The 21,291-nt window shown below is 38.5% G+C and overlaps 1 protein-coding gene across 1 annotated transcript in view; it reads right to left on the reverse strand.

The window, feature by feature from the left end:
* SPATA6 (spermatogenesis associated 6) overlaps nt 1-21,291 on the reverse strand; it is a 95,243-nt gene that overhangs the window by 35,271 nt on the left and 38,681 nt on the right. Inside the window, 3 exon segments of the mRNA XM_037133119.2 lie at nt 7,028-7,115; nt 13,857-14,150; nt 18,386-18,466. Of these exon segments, the coding sequence (XP_036989014.2) occupies nt 7,028-7,115; nt 13,857-14,150; nt 18,386-18,466 (463 nt within the window).

Here is a 21,291-nt window from a genome sequence, read left to right on the forward strand (position 1 = left end):
CAGAACTGTGATAAAATAAACGTCCACTTTTAAGCCCCCAGTTCATGGCTATTTGTTATGGCAGCCTAAACAGACTAATACAATGTAAAGGACTGTTATTTCTACTCTACATTTCAGGAGGCTGACTTCCTATATAGCTAACAAGTATGGAACTGAGGTCTTTGACTAGTTCAGTGCTACTTCCACTAATACGAGAATGGTAGATTTCCTTGCAATAAAACAATAAGCGCACAGAATAAAAATGACTTTGTCTCAAAAAGGACATCACATTATGGATTTTTTAAGCAAATGGATATGATACATAATCAATCAAATATGAAGTAGTGACTAACAGTACAGGTTAAAAACAAAAGTGGCAACCAGTCATTAAAACATTTCCTAGCAACTATCTAATGCAGAAATTAAAATCCATTTTAGTTTAATAACTTAGAGTCTCTGCATCCTTCCTCTCTCCATAGGTGGCTTTCACTCAACAGGTTTAGATATGACTCAGTCCTAAAGGATCCATCCTGATTTTAAGCAAGAAGGACTTAAAGCTTTAATCTAAAATTCAGCAGCTCTCTATCAATCCATTGTTTCTATCGAAGTAATTCTTGAGCCCCATACTAATAATTATTACTGCTGTGTGTTCCCCACAAGTCAATCCTGATCTTGGCAACCTCCATAGTACCCTAGTAAGAAGGGTACTATTGTCTCCCTTTTTCCTAACTTCAAGAAATTACATCCCATTCTGGTATATAGAGCTATTACTAAAACACCTAATGCTGAATGTATATACCTATTAGAACCTTCAAAGAGTGGGGTCCTGGTGTCCTTTATCAGCACTTACCCTACTGCTATCTCAATGCCCAGGTAACATTCTAAGGCTGGCCAGCTCTGCTCTCCTGTGAATCCCACAGAGAGTAGGGCCAGGGCTTTTTCCGTATTTCAGTCCCTATAACTAGCAACAAAGCTAAGATGTATGTACAGCTTGGTAAAATAAAACCAGGGTGTAATATCTCTCAGGGGATCAACCTTCTAAAAAGTAAAGGCACATGATAAAATGTTTTCTATCTCTTTATCGCTTGTGATATATTCACCTGAAACTAGTTATTCTGACCTCTAAAATTTTCATCTTTTCTATCTACAGCTGTCAAAGTCTCAGTAACAAAGGTCTCAGACTTTCCTCCTCACTTTTTTCTGGTCTGAAGTTTAGGAAACAGCAAGTTCCCTACTTACCAATTACTAGAAGAGTGATGATCATCAAAAAAGACATCTAAATGACTAATAAGCACATAAAAGCACCCAATGCCACTAGTCAAATGCAAATTAAAATTGCAGTGAGACAGGACTGCACACCCACTAGAACAGTAATAAAAAATGGCAGTAACTGTGTTGACAAGGATGTGAAGGAACTAAAAACCTCATACACTGCTGCTGGGAGTGTATATGGAGTAGCTACACTGGAAAACAGTTGGCAATTGCTTAAAAAGTAAACAAAGTTTTAAGCAAAAAAGAGCCAGCAATTTCATTCCTAGGTGTCCCACAGAAAAGGAAACATATGTCTATGCAAAGACTTCAATGCAAATGTTCACAGGAGCATTATTTCTAATAGCCAAAAAGTGGAAACAGTCCAGGTACTTAGGTGGGAATGCAGATTTACTGCAAATGGGTATATGGAAACTCTTATGAATAAGGGAAATATCTAAAAAATGGATTGTGCAAATTTATTAAAAATCATTTAATTGGCCCTGGCTGATGCGACTCAGTGAAATAAGTACCGGCCTGTGAACCAAAGGGTCGCTGGTTTGATTCCCAGTCAGGGCACATGCCTGGGCTGTGGGCCACGTCCCCAGTAGGGGGCATGTGAGAGGCAACTACACACTGAAGGTTCTAGCTCTCTCTTTTGCCCACCCTTCCTCTCTGTCTAAAAATAAATAAATCAAATCTTCAAAAAATATTATAATTGTATACTTAAAACAGGTAAACTTTATGGTAGATAAATTTTACCTAATAAAAGTACAAAAATGTTTAGTAAAAAACAAATACAGAAACTAAGCTGTCTATTGCTAAATGGAAGAGGAACACATTTAAATAAAAGCTGAAACAAACAAGATATTTTTCCAATAAATATTTATATAATGACTACATGCAATAAGTTTTACTATGTATTTCTATCTACTCAAGTATATTAGGATTTGAGTATTATTTCCAATTTACTAGGTGGGGCAAAAATAGGTTTACTATTGTTTTATGGAAAATAAGACAGTAATTAATAAATAATAACATAAGAATAAACTATTTCATGTATTCAGAACGGTAAACCTAGTTTTGCCCCACCCTGTATTTTCCTTTACAAATAATAACCACCAAACAAAAGAATTAGTAGAAGCTCATAACAGATCACAATCTTAGGTAGAAATGAAACTCATAAAAGAATCTTCAAATGAGAATAAGACAAGTTTCCTCCAAGGGGAGACAGAGTCTAACATCTCTCCTAAATTCTAAGCAAATAAATGAGGCTGGGATGACACCTTGATTTCCTCTTCGAAATACACAAATGACTGGGTAAAGCTTCCAAACATAACTGGGGTGCAAGACATACTGAGTTTCTTCAAAAAGACTGCACAAATTACAATTAGAATTACATACCATGGAAATTCCAGGTAGAGAAAATGTACTTGAAAATTTTATCTAACTAAAATACAGCCAGATGAATGTGGAGAAAGTAGCAGGAGGGAGCAAAAGAAGAACTTGGGGTTGGAAGACATGCATCCTAGACTGAACATGGCTGTTCTACAGAACACATGTTCACTCTCCAACAAGTCAAACTCTCCAAGTCTCTGTCATTTTTCTTAATTGAAAATAGTTAAATTCCTCTTCATATGATTATCACAAGGACTAAAATAATCAATGGTGATAAAAATGATATCCCATAAAAATTTAAGAATTACTATGCATAAGGTAGGGGGTTCGATCCCCAGTCAGGGCACATACAAGAATCAACCAATGAATGCATAAATAAGTGGAGAAACAAATCAATGTTTCTCTCTTTCTCCCCGCCCCCTCTAAAAATCATTAAATAAAAAATATATTTACCAAAAAGATTAGGCAAGATAATTTGGCAAGAAAGTGTGAAAGAAGAATTTATATTAAAGTAAGATAGTTACAAGTGAAAATTTATGGCTTTAGAAACTTTATCATAAGAAATCCTCACATGCATTCAAATAGCTTATGAAAACCCAAATCACAACCACTCAGCTGCCAACCAGGAAAAAAATATTAGTCAAAGAACAGAGGCATAAAAATAAAAGAAATAAGAAAGAAACCTTTTTATAGTGTAAGAAGGTGCAGCCAGGGGGTCCCCAAAAGAAGGATTTGTAATGGGGTCCAGAACTCAGGGTGTCTAGGAACTATAAAAAATATGGGATGTCCTTACCCCCACAAGTCTGAACTGGGGGATGGGACACATAGAGCAGGGCCATTGAGAGTTGTTTTGCATAGTAATAGTTTTGCAGATAACCTCTAGAACAGTCATTTAACATATCTATAAGCTTTAACTGGTTTCATAGATATGTTAAATAGCTGTGGCCATGCTTTGAGCCAGGGAGATGGAAGTGACTTCCACCCAGGATGTAACTGGGAGGCAACTTCCCCTGGTTACAGAGCCAGCGTGAGAGCTTGGAGATGACTGGCTCCACACCACAGGGCCACTCCTGCTCAGACTTACTATGGCAGCCCAGTACAGCTGGAAAAATATGGGAGTGCTGGCAAGTGTAGCTGATTGTGGGAGGAGTCAGAAATGGGGCTGCAGAGGAAGATTGCTGCTGGGATTTAAACCCAGGCACAGCAGCCATGACAGAATTACCAAGTGGCTCTGGCAGATAAGAACCACATGACTTTAAGTCTCCCTTTGCCATGCAGCTTAGGAAGCCAGAAAGCAAGATGTAGCAGTGATGCAAAGCTCTCTCTTAGCATCTCGGAAGAATGCAGGAGAGATGCTACAGGAAGGAAAGGGGTGAAAGGACTCTTGCTGGTGGACCGGGAGAGGGTGCCATGTGGTTTTAGATTAAGAACTGGAGATCCTGGTGACACAGCTGATGGTGCTGGGAATCAAGGGAGGCCTGCCAGCTGAGCATGGATTATGGGGAAGAACTGGGGGCTATCTGAGCCACAGACTTCTATTTCTTTTCCTGAGATACGGTAACCCAGAACTGGCAAAGGGGGGAAGGAAGGACTGTGTGTGTATGTGGGTGTTTTAAGGGATTTGGGAGTTTTAATGAAGACATTAAGTCATTACTCTTAAGTCTGTATAACTTTTGAATAAATAATTTCTTTTCTTTTTACCAACCTCTGACATGGAGAGCTATAGTTCCCTGGCTGCGAGCAAGGAGAACATAGTGCAGGGCGACCCCAGGAGAAAGGGGGGTCCACTCAGTAACATTGTGCAACCCCTTCTCTGGTGGCCAATCAAGGAAAATCATGGGAGACCACATGCACAGTAGCTTTAAAGTAATACAACTACTTGTACATGTGCAATAAAAGCCCGCCAAAACTAGCCAGGAAGGATCTACCCTATAAAAACAGAATGCCTCCAGCCCCTGAGGTCAATTTCTGCTTGGAGTTGAACAGCCCATGTTCTCTGCTATAAACTCTGGGTGTTCCGTTCAATTCTTTGTACTGATCACCAAGAACCTAGTTACCTGTGCCCACCTGTGACAATAGTAGAAAGGAAAGCAATAAATGTAAAAAGAGTAATGAAATATTTTAAAGTCATTATTTGGCAAACATCACAGAAATAAATTGTTTCAGGCAAAAATCATCAATGTGTGCTAACAGGGTCAAAGTTGAGGAGTCATAGGATATTACATGGTCTGAAGGTATCTCCCCATAATAGAAATGAAATAGCACTTTTATGATGGAGAAGCCAAGCATAAACCATCTTGATCAAATGAGCAAATCATTATCACCAGTAACAAAGCAACATCACATACCTCCTGACACTATGCACCAGGAGTAACACATACCTCAAAATTACTGGCCTGTATTCTTCAAAATTATCAATGTCGAATACAGTGCCAATGTCAAATACAAAGAAAATCAAAGAAACTGGACCATGTTAAAGGAAACTAGAGACATGGCAACTGAAGGCTATGCATGATGTGGGATTTCTCTTGCTATAAAGATATTATTGGGACAAGTAGCAAAATCTGGTTTAGATTTACAGGTTAGTTATGGTTCTTAAACCACTGTTAATTCCCTGCTCTGATAATTGCATCACAGATGATATCTTTTTGGTCTCCTCACACTGCCATTACAAAATACCATAGACTGGGTGGCTTAAACAACAGACTTTCATTTCTCATAGTTCTGGAGGATGGAAGTCTCAGATCCAGGTGCCATTACAGAGGTTCTTGTTCTGGCTTGAAGATGGCTGCCTTACAGCTGTGTCTTCACATGGCAGAGAGGGAAAGTGGGTCCCTGGTGTCTCTTCTTACAAGGGCACTAACCCTATCAAGGGAACCCCATGCTCATAACCTCATCTAAACCTAAATAATTCCCCAAGGCCTCACTTCTAAACATCATGCAAATGAGGCTAGAGCTTCAACACCGGAATTCTGGAGGGACACAATTCATTCCAGAGCATTATCCTTGTCAAAAATGTTTATACGCAGGCACACACACACACAGATGAAGGCAGGAGAGGAAAAAGATAAAGGGAGAGAGAATGGCAAATACTAGTATGTGTGGATTCTGAAAGGTACATGAGAATTCTTTGCACTCCCTCAACTTTTATGTAAGTCTGATATTCAGCAAATATATAACTGTCAAGAAAAATCAGACAATTAAGTGCATTCCAAAAGCATCTTCAAAATAGCATCAATATTGAAGTTGTTCCTGACTTTTTTATTCTTAAAGCTTATTATCCATGTCTGTACATTTTTTCTAAGGAGAGAAACAGTATTACATCTGTTCCTAATTTCACTTAATCTGACATTCTAGATATAAAAGACATTGATTACCACATCTATCTCCCTGTTCGTGCTAAAAAAGTAAAGAAAAATAAATGAGCCCAGACTGTGAATGTTCTCTGAGATCTTGTTTCATTTCCCCACTTAATAAAAAGAGATTATGCACTACAGTTTAGAAAGAGAAAGGGACAAAGCTCATGACATGTCACGATTATGTTTTTTCACTCTATCTCATTTTTCTTTGTCTGCCTTTGTCAGTGTGTAGTAAATTAACTTAAGGGCTGTTGGTGAATGCTTGCTGAACTGACTAGCCAATGTCTATAGATATTAAGACTCAAATATCCTTAATTATATAATACCACTTAACCTTCATAAAAATCATCTTCATACTGAATTTCAGAAAATGCTTATCTAACCATTAGGACCAGGACTAAAGTTTAAAGATGTATTCTTATAAACTAAACCTGAAGGATGTAATCTTTTCAAAAATAAAAATGATAGTATTTATATATTACGATGACAGATAATATTTGTAAGTCCAGTGCTAGGGAAGTTCACTAGGTAATATTAACCATGTAATCTTCATTCTTTGATAAATAAACTGATTATCAAAGTAGTTAAGGATTTATTCACAAATGCCCACTTTGTAAATAAGTGACAGAACAAATATTCTAATATACGTGTAAATGTCTGGCCAAAATCTACTATGTGAATTCTTTTTACTGAAGTATTCCCCAAAGTCTGTTCCACAAACTAATACATGTTAAGGCGAGGAAAGGGTTTCAGAGTTAAATAAACTTAGAAACTGTTGAGCAAAACAAAATCAAGTTGTTCTTTTACTAGAAAGGAATACACGCTTTGTATCTCAAAGAGGAAGATGGTTTAGAGCAGCACAGAAATTCTGTTGTTTTTACGGAGGACCTGTATAGGTGCCCCACAAGCTATAAAAAGTAGCACTACATCATAGTATCCAATAATGCAGCAAAGATTCTGTTTTTGTTCATTGACGCCAAGTTAAAGGCTTGACAGTAGCCACGGCAATAAAGCAACAGAGAGAGAGAGAACTTGCAGCTTACCATTGTGCATCCTGGACCATCCATCTCTTTCACAGTCTCTGCCAGAAGACCCCAAAAAGTGATCAGCCCTGGGACTTGGGGGATCGACCTAGAAAAGAGGAATTCAGTGTAAAAGAGGGATTCAGTCCTATGGCACCAGAAAACTGGCTGAAGTACACAGACCGTGTATCTTCAGGTCACCATGACAGTGACCATAGGGTTCAGGTGGGTTCCAAAGTCAAAGCACAGAGGAGTATTTGCTGTTCATCTTTAAACAAAATTGATATTAAACTCCAGAAATGCTTAATTATATATTTGAGCCTAATTTTAAGTGACCAGATATATAGTTGAAATGCCTATTACTCCGTTGCCTAGTTTGCTTTTCATTACAAAGCTGGGGACAGCTACACAATCGAATACCATTCAGCCATAAAAAAAAAAAAAGGAAAATTTTACCCTTGCAATAGCATGGATGGACCTAGAGAACATTATGCTAAGTGAAATAAGCCAGTCAGAGAATGATAAATACCATATGATTTCATTCATACGTGGAATCTAATGAAGAAACTGAACTATGAGGAAAATGGGGACAGACTCATAGATGGAAAACAGGATGCCAGCTAGTGGGGAGGGAAGGCCAGGGGGCGGAGGGATTGAGCAAAGAGGAAAAAGGACTCAAGGGCATGGACCACAGTGTGGTGATTGCCGGGGAAAGGGGATATTAGAGGACTAGATGACAATGGAAAAAAAACAGTGAAGCTTATATGAAATTTTAAAATATTTTTTAAAAGTTTAGCCATTTGCATCAAAAAAAAAAAAAAGTTTAGCCATTTGCTACTTATCTCCTTAGCAAACAGATTTTGAACTCAAACAGCATCTTTACTTGGCTGTGTTCAGAGCCCAGAATGCTGAGTGCTTTATAGCTTACAGAATGAGCAAAATAAAAAGTCAGAGTGATATAAATCTGTGTAAAAAAGACAGTTCTAATCATGAAAATTTAAAACTTTGTGCATTAAAGAACCATACCAAGAGAGTGAGAGGACAACCCATAGGAGAAAATATCTGCAAATTATCTGAAATATAAGGCATTAACATACGGAATATATAAACTTCTACAAATTAAAAACTTAATTAAAAGTGGGCAACAGACTCAGACATACATGTCTCCAAAAGATATAATAATCAGTAAGTGCATTAAAAATATCCAACAACACTAATCATTAGGAAATTGCAAATCAAAACGACAATGAGATAATATTTCATGTCCATTAGGATCACTATACAGAGTAAAAAACAATATAATAAGTGTTGATGAGGATGTGGAGAAATTGAAATCCATGTGTATTATTGGTGGGAATGTAAATTAGTGCACCTACTATGGAAAACAGTATGAAATTTCTTCAAAAAAATTCAAAATAAAAATACAGTATGACCCAGCAATTCCACTTCTGGGTATGTACCCAAAACATCTGAAAGCAGGGAAATGAACAGATATTTTGACATCAAGTTCACAGCAGTGTTATTCACAATAGACAACAGGTAGAAGCAAGCCAAGTGTCCATCAACAGATAAATAAATACAGTGAGGCACATACATATAAAAGAATATAATCCCACAGTAAAAAGGAAATTTCAACAAATGCTATAACATGAATGAACCTTGATGACAGTATAAAAAGGGAAATAAGCCAGTCACAAATGGACAAACCCTGTACATTCCATTTCCATGAGACGCCCAAAGCAGTAAAATTCATAAGCATGAAAGTAGAACAGGCAGTTGCCAGGGGTTGAGGAAAATGGGAGTGGGGGGGTTACTGCTGAACGGGCACAGAGTTTCAGTTTAGCTGGATGAGAGAAGTTCTGGAGAGACAGTGGTGATGTAAATGGACTTCATCTTGCTAAAATGTACACTTAAAAACATTTAAAAGAGTAAATTTCATATGGTGTATATTTTACAAGTTTTAAAAATTAAAATAGACTTCCGCCAAGATGGAGGCATAGGTGGATGTGCCGTGCCTTCTCACACAACCAAGATTAGAGAAAACTAAATATTAGCAACAGAAAACACAGCCAGAACACAGAAAATTGAACTTTTCGGAAGTCCGTTAACAACAAATTCTTCAGCCTGACCGGTAAGGGGCGAAACCAGCGGCTGGCGGAGCAGGGTTGCACAGGAAAACTCGGTCAGACGGGCTCAGGTGCGGAATCCAGGCGCAGGGTTGGACCCAGTGAGCAACCACGCGAGCAACCAGGCGAGCGACCGCGGGGGAGACAGCCGGGCTGGGGCTGCGTGTTGACTGAGGTCGCGCATTTGTGCGCGGGTGGACAGGCGAGGGAGTGGGCGATTGGACCCGGCCGGCAGGTCCCCACGGCAAGCGGCAGTGGAGGGCGCCGCCATTTCCCTGCTCTGACCCCACCTCCACATACAGCGTCATAACCCAGCGACTCTGAGCGGCCCGGCCCTGGTGAACCACCTAAGGCACTGCTCCTCCGCACCCAGCTGTGAGAAGCGGCAGAGGGGGTCGCCATTTCCCCGCTCTGGCCACGCCCCCACATACAGCGTCACAACCCAGCGACCTGGGAATCCAAGGCACCACTTCTTAAAGGGCCCGAACAGACCAAGAATGGCGCAGGGAGGATCTCAGAGCCCCAGAAATAAATCTAAGCGATGAAGAAATAGCAAATCTCACAAACGCACAGTTTAAAACATTGGTTATCAAGATCCTCACAGAACTGGTTGATTATACGGACAAATTAGACAAATATATGAAGGCGAAACTAATTGAAATGAATGGAATTGCACAGGACACCAATAGCAATGAAAAGGAAACTGGGACTCAAATCAATGGAGTGGACCAGAAGAAAGCAAATAATGGCCAAACAGAAAAGAGTCAAGAAGCAAGAATTCAAAGAAATGAGGAGAGTCTTAGGAACCTCCAGGACATCTTTAAACGCTCCAACATCCGAATTATAGGGGTACCAGAAGGGGGAAAGGCACAGCCACCAGTGGAAAACTTATTTGAACAAATAATAAAGGAGAATTTCCCCAATCTGGCAAAGGAAATAGACTTCCAGGAAATCCAGGAAGCTCAGAGAGTACCAAAGAAGTTGGACCCAAGAAGGAACACACCAAGGCACATCGTAATTACATTAGCCAAGATAAAAATGAAGGAGAGAATCCTAGAAGCAGCAAGAGCTAAGGGGACAGTCACCTACAAAGGAGTCCCCATCAGACTGTCAGCTGATTTCTCAAAAGAGACCTTACAGGCAAGAAGGGGCTGGAAAGAGGTATTCCAAGTCATGAAATCTAAAGACCTACAACCAAGATTGCTCTATCCAGCAAAACTTTCATTTAAAATGGAAGGACAGATAAGGTGCTTCTCAGATAAGATCAAATTCAAGGAGTTCATCATCACCAAGCCCTTATTATATGAAATGTTAAAGGGACTTATCTAAGAAAAAGAAGTTAAAGAAACATGAACAGTGAAAGGACAACAAACTCACAGTTATTAACAACCACACCTAAAACGAAAGCAAACTAAAAGGACAGCTAGATCAGGAGTGGAAACATAGAAATGAAGATCTCAAGGAGGGTTAGCAACAGGGGAGTGGGAGGAGGAGAAGGGGGGAGAAGGTACAGAAAATAAGTAGCATAGACAGTAGATAGAAAATAGATGGGGGGGCAAGAATAGCATGGGGAAATATAGAATCTAAAGGACTTGGGACACATGGTCATAAACTAAAGGGGGGGTGATGGTGGGGATGGGGGTAGGGTGGAGGGGAATAAAGGGGGAATAGAACAACTGTAACAGCATAATCAATAAAAAAATTAAAAAAAAATTAAAATAAAAAAAAGGAGTCAAAAGACAAGCCACAGAATGAAACCACAAAATGAGAAAAAAAATTTACAAATCACCTGATAAGGTTCTAGAATCCTAAATAGAAAAAGAAAACTCACAATGAGCAACAAAAAAATAAACAACCTCCTTAAAAAGGGGCAAAAAAACCCTTGAATAGACATCTCTCCAAAGAAAATACACAACAGATGAATAAGCACATAAAAAGATGCTTATCATTCGTCATTAAGGAGATGCAAATCTAAACCACAATGAGAAACCACTCCATGTCCCCTAGGATGGCTGTAATGGAAACAAATGGAAAAATAACAAGTGTTGTTGGGGATGTGGATAAATTGGAATCCTCATACATGGCTGGTGAGAATGTAAAATGGGGCAACCCCTGCAGGAAACAGTTTAACAATTCCTCCACAGTTACACATAGAACTACTCAAGGCCCAATAATTTTACTCCTAGATATTAAAGCAATTAGGAATTAAAACAGCTATTCAAACAAAAACATGTGTACAAATGTTCACAGAAGCACTGTTCACATAACCAAAAGGTGAATACAACTCAAATGCCAATCAGCAGGTGATGGTTAAACAAAATTTGGTATATACAAGGTCTGTCCAGAAGGTATCCAGCCATGTAATAGGAAAAATAGGAGCATTTACTGAAGAAAATACAAGACGCAAAAAACATTGTACATAGGACAATGACACTTCTGTCCCCTTTAAAGTAGGCCCCCTTGGAACCTCACACAGTTCTCCCAATTGCCATCAGCTGCCCCATCATGTTTTCCTGAATCTCATCAAAAGTCTGAAATCTTTTCCCTTTCAAAGGTGATTCTAGTTTTGGGAAAAGCCAGAAGTCACAGGGTGCCAAATCTGGACTGTAGTGGGGCTGAGTCACCAGGTGATTTGATGTTTTGCCAAAAAACTCCACATGAGACGTGATACATGAGTGGGCGCATTGTCGTGATGAAGCTGCCAATCACCAGTTGCCCATAACTGTGACCTTCTGAATCACCTGAGTAGTTTTTGCAGAGGAATATTTGAGCTTAATGCAAAATTTGATGCCTAGTTATTGTTTTACTCATTCAGTACTTTTGAATGCAATGGCCACACAGTACCCATGTTCACTGAACAGCATCTGCTACCCCCACTGACTAATACAGTGAAGTTATCATTGTTCACACATGAGTGTTCCGTCCACTCTCCTTGGCTGCCAGGTTACATCGATGTCACACAAACCTTTCTCATTATATTAACAATGGCTGGACTTTTTCCAGATGGACCTCATACACATACAATGGATTGCTCAGCCATAAAAACAATCAAGCACTGATGCATGCTACAACATGGATGGAAACTCAAAAACACTATGCTACATGAAAAAAGCCTGGCGCAACATCCCTGATATTGCATGATTCCACTTACGTGAAATGGCAGAATAGGAAAAGCCATAGAGATAAAAAGCAGATTAGTGGTTGCCAGGGGCTGAAGAGACAAAGAATAAAGGGTGAATGCTTAATGAGTAGAGGGTTTTCTTTAGGATAATGAAGAAGTTCTGGAACGAGATAGTTGTGACAGCTGCAGAACAATGTGAACGTACTTAATGCCACTAGAGTAGATACTTTAAAATGACTAAAATGACTAAATTTTGTATGTGTATTTTATCATAATTTTTAAAAATCCTATTCTGCATAAATAAAATACTATTCTGCATAAATTTAAAAAATGTTTCTTCTGGAATGGCTTTTCCAGTTTGTTTGGGAGCATAGCAGTGATTTCTTAAAACTGCTCCATATTCTTTAAGGCTATTTTTCATACAATGTATCTAAAACTGGAATGTTTTTCCTAAAAGTGTTCACATTTTGCATATGCATGTACCAAATTAAAATTTTGTTTGGTTATCTATTTCTTAAGTGCTTTTAAAATAATGAATGGCTATGGGGGGGTGTTGGAGGGAAGACATGTTTATGTTTACAAATACAACTGGAAAAATCCAATTTCCTATACAATAAGATAAGCAATTTTCTAACTACAGGCTTAGAAGTATGCATTTCTTTCTATTCATGAAAAAGCTAAGAGGAAAATCACTTTAATAAAAATGTCAAAGTTTATACAAGCCATATTAGAATTATTCTACTTTGAACACTGATGTGAAAAACAACATAATAAACATTTTAAGAGCAGTTTATTTCCCTAAACAATTTTTATGTGGCTAACCTAGAAAACATTCCTGGTTATCTTTATGCATAGGCACCTAGTATGTCCTTTCTTTTCTATTTAATTTACAATTGAGGACAGATATAAAATTAAAAGCATTCTGAAACTGCCATCAAACAAGCAAATAAAATTTGGATATTGTTTACACAAACAACCATACACACAAGAACTCTTACTAGAACTTATAAATTCTACAGAAGTGAGACAAATGCAATCACAATAATTTAAATGCAAACCACATCAAAAGCAGGTTTCTGTACAGAAAGATTAAAACTATGCTAGCCTTAACTTTCCACACTTCCACAGGTTTGGAACATCCCCATCAAACAATAATTTCCTCCAAAGATCGGTTCAATACATAAGGCTGACTTGACCCACAGGACATAATTTCCATTATAATTTTAAAAAATCTGGGGGCAGAGGGGGTGGGGTCTTCCTTTTCATAGAGAAAACTTGGTCCTCTTTTAAATCCCTACTCTGCCAGAGTACTAATGGCGATTGCATCTATGTTCAGTGTGCAGTCGGGATGCTGTACACTGTGTAAGAAGGATTTCACATGCCATTCATAGTGGTGCTTAATCTTTGTGGAGCTTGACCTTTGTCAGGGGTAAAGGCTGGCAAAAAATGCTCTCTTATTCTAAGATCATTTTCTATTTTAGATTGCTAGGCTAACAGTTCAGGACAGAAAATTATTAACATAGGCTAGAAGTTGAAGTTGTAGAATGATGTTTTTGAGAAAGAACAGATTAAATCAAATGGAAATGTTTAAGAGAACACATACATGTCTAATCACAAATGGAGGTTTATCTGTTTCTTTTTTGAATTCATAGGGTCCCAGATTTAAGTGCGCCAGCCGCCGCCTGGTGTCTTCTGATAGCTCACACATGCGTCTTTTTGTGTAGGGGGATGGAGAGTGTGACTTTGAAGATATCGTAGGCTGTTCGTAGTTTTTTGCATTTATACAATATTTATTTCTCTCAGGGGACTTGGATTTCTTCTTTTGCGATCTTGATGATCTGCTTTGCAGTCTGCCGTGTGATTTTTCAACTGGAGCCGTATGGTACATATACTTATCCTAAACATAAAAAATAAAAATTAATTTGGGTAGAAGATAGGTAGGTAGATGGATAGACAGACAGACAGACAGAAAGAGATAATACACTTTTAAAAAGCAATAGATGGCACGTATAATTTAACCCAACTAGATCAGGCTTTCCTGTTTGTGCAGATCCTTGGAAAAGTCAAACCCATATTCTTAGATAACTCTTAGATAACTCTTTGTCTAGTAGTTAATGAAGTATACTGTATTAAACTTCCTTCCTGAAAAGCTCTTCATGAAAATGAAAGCCTAATATTTAATTGTTTGAAAAATCTAAGAAACAAAGCCAGAAAAAATATTTTTTCTGGATATATGGGTATATATATGGATATATAATTTACCAGGGCTTTGTTTAATGATGTTACACATATATATGTCTGATTAAGAAAATTATTAAAATAAGTCATTCATATGCTATGATTATAAACATATGTGCACAATGTGAAAATCTGAAGAAATTTATACATATTTCCACAAAATATAATACCTGGATTATACAAAATGATTAGAATTTCAAGCTCTCTTCCACACTATAACTTTAAAATTTGATCACCGAAAACTGTACCATCTTAATTCTGGTTCCATGTTGTTACAAAACTAAAATGCGTAAAATATATGTTATAAACATTAATGACTAGTATTTTAACTTCTAAAAGTATGGCTATCAGTCTAAAATTTTGAAAAACAAATGTGATATTTCTAAAATTTTTTTGCATTAGGATACAATTTTATTTAATTTCAACCTTATAAATGCATTAAAAGCTGAATTGTAAGTAAACAAGACCTCTCTTCACTCATTATGTAGAATTATGAGCTTTCCAATATTAGGAAAAAACGGGCAGTTAAAAATCTCTGAACATCCTCCTAACATTAATTGCTTTAAAAAACCCACCAATTCTACCCCACTCTCTACTTTCTCAATGCTCTTCCCTATTCTATTAATAAATAAATAAATAAATAAAATAGGAATGTGAACTAAAAGGGAGAAGAGTCAAATATTTTTAAGAGGTAGAAAAACAGGAAAAAATATTTTCCTAATTGGAAAAATAAGTCCATGAGTTTTACACAAACCAGCAACATCCGATTATTCTATCATCTTTCTTCTTTAGCTTTTGACATGCTCCTGGAGCTTTTCCCACATTGTTCAATGACGTCAACAAGTAATTCAGAGCTTTTCCACCTTACCCCATTTCATCTCCCTCTGTGACATCACACTGACTCACAAAGGCAGGAATGTTAGCACATGAAAGGATCTTAAGGTTTAATAAAATGTTCAAGAAATGAATCTTCCCAAAACCTTGGACCAAGACTTTCTATTTCGCAGCTTTAATTAATTGTCTTCTTGCACATTGTCTTAGATTTCATCATTACGCAGATCCACTGCATCCCAAACTCTGAAGATCCTCTGCTCACCACAACTCTTTCTCAACCTGTTCCCTCCACTCACACAGACTCTGTGACCTGCCCACTCAGTACCTCAGTCCCTGGGCCACTCCTGCAGAGGAGGTGGCCCAGGAACTGGGCCTTCACACACCCTTAGTGTCTCTTACCACCAGACCCAGGTGCACTCGTTATCATAGACCACTTGGCAACGCTGTCAGGTTCCTACTTATTCCACCTGTGATCACACCAAACCTAAAGTAACTAACCCCATCTTCTTTCTTCATGTTTTTGAAGCTGAGTACTACTAGAGGAAGTTATAAACTGTGGTGTATCTACTCAGATACATGTTGTCTAACTCTACTCAATCCTTAATGCATCCTATCACTGCCAGTGAAACTCCGAGCAGGTGCGGTTTTATAACTGCCGCTGCTTTGGCCAAAGGACAATAGCACATGTGACATAAGCAGAGACTTGAAAAGTACTTGCTGTCTTATACTCCTGAGAAGCCTTTCTGCCTGGCACTATGTGATAGAGCCAAAATGAGCCAAATCAGCCTACTAGATGAGAGATTGTGGCCATTGCCCCAGCTGAAATCAAACCAACTACAAGAAATGTAAAGTCCTTCCCTAAAAGAAAACAGCAGCCAACTGGGAGACCTGTGAACGAAGCCATCCCCGGATCACTCAGCCCTGGCCTGGCCAGTCCAGAGCAAAAGGCTTGCCAGCCAATCCACAGAACTCTGAGAAACATTTTGTTTTACACCACTAACTCAGAGTGCACTTTTACACACCAAAGGCCACCTGATATGGCAGGTTAACAAGCATATTCATAAAGCTACTATTGATATTTAATATTAAATTCTAATTTGCAGGAGGTAAAAAAAAATAAGTATAGAGCTAGTTTTATTCCAGAAAAATCACAATAATATACTTAATTTTTTTCAGTCCATTCATCCAATTATTAAAGGTCCAAAAGAAATAAAGATTATAGGTATTATAAACATAAATAATCTCAATAATTTTTATGATTTTACTGACTCATCTCTTAACAATAAAAATTGTTTGCCTCATTCTTATATTTGAATCTGAAAATGCTGCTTTTATAGCCATTGAAATTTTAATGGTAACTAATATTCACTTTTAAGTAGACTGATTACATTCTCAAATAAGGTCGAATAAGATTAATTCTGGCTTTTCACATTTAGAATTTTTGTGTAAATGTATATACTCTACTGTGCCAATTTGGACACAGTAGAAAATTTTCTATTTTATATTTCATCTACTGCCTCTGACCTCCCCTAATTATCTCAATTAAAATAACCTAGTAATAGCCACAAAACTCATTAACTAAATGTTATGTCCCAGGTACACTACACATATTCTCTAATTTAATCCTTAAAGCAGCTCTGTGAGTAACTTGAACCCGTGTGACTCCAAAGCACATTTTCTTAAACCCTGTCTGACATCAAAGCCTATTCTCTCACATCTCTGTTCAGTAAAGAATGAATGACCAACACTGAAATAGTGAGATAAAAAGAGTCTTTCCAAAAGTTTCCAGAGGAAAATGTTATTTCATAAGTCCAATGACATTACTAATGGGGAGCCAGTTTGACATTTAGAAAGGACACTTCCACCAAGCTGTGTACACTTAGAATGCGTGTACTTTTCTGTGTACATTGCTATACTCCAGACAAAGAGAGACTTCTCTCTCCACCACTAGAAGGGCATATCCTAACGGGGAGAGAAAAATTTTGTCGGAGTCCAGGTAAGACATCTGTAACAACTTCCAATTTCCAATAAGCACGCAGTGTTTATATCAAAGCAAGTCAGAAACGTATCTCTGCATTTGGGAGGCACGGTTTGTTACAACTCTAATAGCTATACTTCAACTTGCATTTAAAAAAAGGTAAATAACTGTAGCCAAACTGTGTTCTATTAAATATCTTGCTAAATAAAATGATTCCTTTGATAATTTTATAAATCCACATTACCTTTCTTAGCTTAAGTCAGTTATCATCCTCAGCAAACTGCCCCTAAAACTGATACTGCAGTAAATTAACTCTCCCCTCTCTCCATGGTAGGCCCAGGCTTGCCCTCTTTGGGCCCTCTGGGCTTTACACACTACTGGCTCTTCATCACAGGCTGGGCATTGTTACCTGGTCATAATGCAACCACATGAGCGATAAATTAGTAGATGAGCTGTGGACAAGGTAGCAAGACGATCTTGGTGACTCAGTGAGAAGTTAGACCAGAACAGAATATTAGACCCAGGTATCTCAGCTTACTAAAGGCAGTTTTTGAAAATAGAGAAGGCACTTTGGCTAGAGTGTCCAAGCTTTCCTTCATCTGACAGTACCAGAGTGCCTGCCAAACTGAGCCATAGTCCCTTAAGGAATCAGAGACACTCAAAACATCATAACTTGCTAAACACCAATGTCCAGCCTGACAAACTCTGGCCATATTTGCTAAGCAGGTATCCTTTGAACTTTCTGCAGTCACCTGTAATTTAAGACTTACAGAAGCCTCCAATTTGGTTTTTGTGAGATGTCTTGATCCCAACATATTTCTGACAGCCTGACTTCCTGCACCAAAGGCCCCATCAAGTTACGCGCGCACGCGCGCGCGATGAAACCGCTTATCACACATACCAAACTCTTCCCTCTCGCATTTATCAAGATGGAACCAAGCTGCTAAAACCTAGGATAATTGCTTTACCTAAAGACTGCCCCAAAAAGGTCAAAACAGCTGAAGCCAAATTAAAAAACATTATGCTTGCCAAATGCCCATAACTGAACAAATAAACCATTAAATGCTTTAAATGACTTTAACCTGAGTGCGGCACTTCCTTGAACTTATCAGACATTCAGTAATCACTGAGGTTGTAGAAAATTCCAGCTTTGGAGCAATTCCCTGAGGGGAGAAAGAACATTATTAGACACTGCAATTTTATAAAAGATATTTTAGTGATGTAAATGTGACCTAAAATAACAAAGCTACTTCATTTGTCTGTTTGCACTTCTTATTAAAGATAGACAACATGATATGTAGCACAAAATGTTCTAGCTAAATGTCTGCTAGAAAGTTTCATTGTCGATGATTCACTTATGAGTTATGTTAATTTTATGAAATAATACGTTTTTTCATTTTCAAGTATTTTACTGTCAAATTCTTTTAAGATTTTTCAACTGTGATATATTAAAGTCATAAATACATGAAAATACTTAATGGATTTCAGCTTTTTTTATTTTTAGAACTAAAGACATATCTAACTACATATCAAGAAATACTTTGGATATCTTCTCATTTAAAAAAAAATCACATCTCCTGGATATGCAGTTGTTGAAAATAGAGGAGGGAGAAGTCTCTACCAATTCCTCCAACATTTTTTCCCCACACTGTAAATCTATGAATGAATCTTGCTTCTATGTAGTACAATATTTCAATTACCAGCTTGAATGCTGTTTTGAGATGAGTGAAGAAGACAAATGGTAAAATTCAAAGGAACAGTCACAAAGTACCCAAGTCATGCACTCACCAAAACATTAAAAGACGGTGCCTGTTCTCAGGGCAGCTTCACTCTGGTATCGGGGAAGCCAAACATCTACAAGCTTGGCCTGTGACCTACTAAGTTTAAAGTTTCAAGCATCACACATGTCACAGAAAAACAAATCTGACTTGCCTAAAAATGAACTGAACAACTGTTTTTCTGCAAACATATCTACTATTAATGATCTCCACTATGCCTCTTTGTTAGCTATCCATTGCTGGTAACATATAAAACATCAGTAAATACTTACTATCTCAGATATTTTCTATGGGGAAGGAATCTGGCAGATACTAAACTGAGTAGTCCTGGCTCAAATCTCTCATGAGATTGCCATCAAGGCGTCATGTGGGCTGCAGGCACCCGAAGGCTCTACTGCGCCTGGAGGGTCTGCTTCTGGAGAAGGCTCATTCCCAAGGCATTGGCTGAAGCCCTCAGTCCTTTCCCAGCTTTCAGCGAGGACTCAGTTCCTCATCCAACAGACCTCTCCACAGCGCTGCTCCAGTGCCCTTAAGGCACGGCGCCGAGTGCTAGTTCTCCCGACAACAGCAACCCAGGAGCAAAGCAAGGAGGAAGCCACACTCCTTTTGTGATGTGATCTCAACATTGTAACACACTTCTGTTCTATTCATTCCAGACACTAAGTGCAGCCCACAGAGAAAGGATTTAGGCTAATTTTCCAGTAGAGGAGTACGAAAAATTTGTGGACATGTTTTAAAACCAGCAGAGTCTACCCTCTGACCACAAACTACCTTTGTTCCTCTCATGTGTAAACTACACTGAGGTCCTATGAGAGAGAGAACGAACCAGGCATGGCTCCCGGCTCCACCATCTGGGCTCTGGCTTCCAACCTGTGAATTATCGTTCCTTTGTAATGAGAGGCAGACCATGTCTGGAGCTGCACATGTTCTGAGCCTTGGTCCTGTAAACAGAATTCTGGGGGCCAATGGCCTTTTCATTTTTCACATCTCTCTCCTTTTCAAACCAAACAGGTGTTGTTTCTGCCAATGCAGTGTTCTGAAAATCATTTTGGATCTCTTGTGAGAAATGTGATTTGAGTTCACACCTTCAGACAAAAGCCAGACTCTTCTCCACCGTGGGACTCTGCTGAGATTGCTGAGGGGTAATGCCCGTAAGTATTGTTTAAAACCTATGACCAACTGAATTATTTTCTGGGGCAACATCTTGGGTCTTCCTGAGATTTTAATGAAGAATTTTACAGTCACACACTTGGTTTCCCCCTCAGACCACAATTTCCTGAAAATGCCCTGGAATGAATGATCTTTGCTCAGAAGACTGGGTTGCAAGTTATCATACTGGCCATTGGGAAAGGCTGGGCATTCTCGGAAACAGTAAGTTTCAACTCCTTTATGTTTACCTGCCTTTCCTTTTGTTTCTCTCTCCCCTCCCATATTTTTCCATAAGCAGCAAGGAAAAGCCTCTCTGAACGTCTCCTTGCACAGACCCCCATTTCATTAGGTGTTTTTCTACAGCCACATTGCTGCAGGGGACTCTATTGCTAACCTTTCTGCCTTTACATCACCAGAATTCTTTTTCTCCTAGTTCCCAATAACATCTGCCTCACTTTCCTGCAAACATGCATCTGAGTTTTTTTCAAGGCTCTTCAATCTTTCACAAACACTCCAGCAAAGCTGTTCAACTTCTGTCCTCTGCAGAACATTCAGAGTTGCTTGAATATCCTCGTACATGGCAGCTGGCTACCCACAGCACAAGTGATACAAAACTGAATGCAAAGAGAAAGCCACAATGCATTTAATGACCCAGCCTAAAGTCTAATACTGTCACTTAACCATGTTGTATCTGTTAGCACCATGTTGTCCACAGAATTAGCTCTGCCTTTGGAAGAGAGGAGTGTCAAATCGTTTATGGATATATTTTGCAACTACTGTAGCCTGAATTGTAATTTATTACTTTACCACACTCCATATACTGCTGGTCACATAGTAAATAATGTTTTAGTCATTATTTTCATTGATCTTTCAAAACCCATATGTATTAATTTGGGCTCTCTAAAGAAACAGAATAGAGTATGTGTGTCTGCACGAAGACGGAGAGAGCACGCTGTATTCTAAGAAAGTGTTTCTCACAGCTGTGACAGTGGCAAGTCCAACCTCCACAGGGCAGGCTGGCAGATGGCAAACTCAGGTGAAAGTTGACACTGCGGTCTTGA

This window comes from Artibeus jamaicensis, unplaced genomic scaffold (assembly GCF_021234435.1).
Source record: "Artibeus jamaicensis isolate MK-2021 breed Jamaican fruit bat unplaced genomic scaffold, CSHL_Jam_final scaffold_1019, whole genome shotgun sequence".
In the NCBI taxonomy this organism is placed as follows: Eukaryota; Metazoa; Chordata; class Mammalia; order Chiroptera; family Phyllostomidae; genus Artibeus; species Artibeus jamaicensis.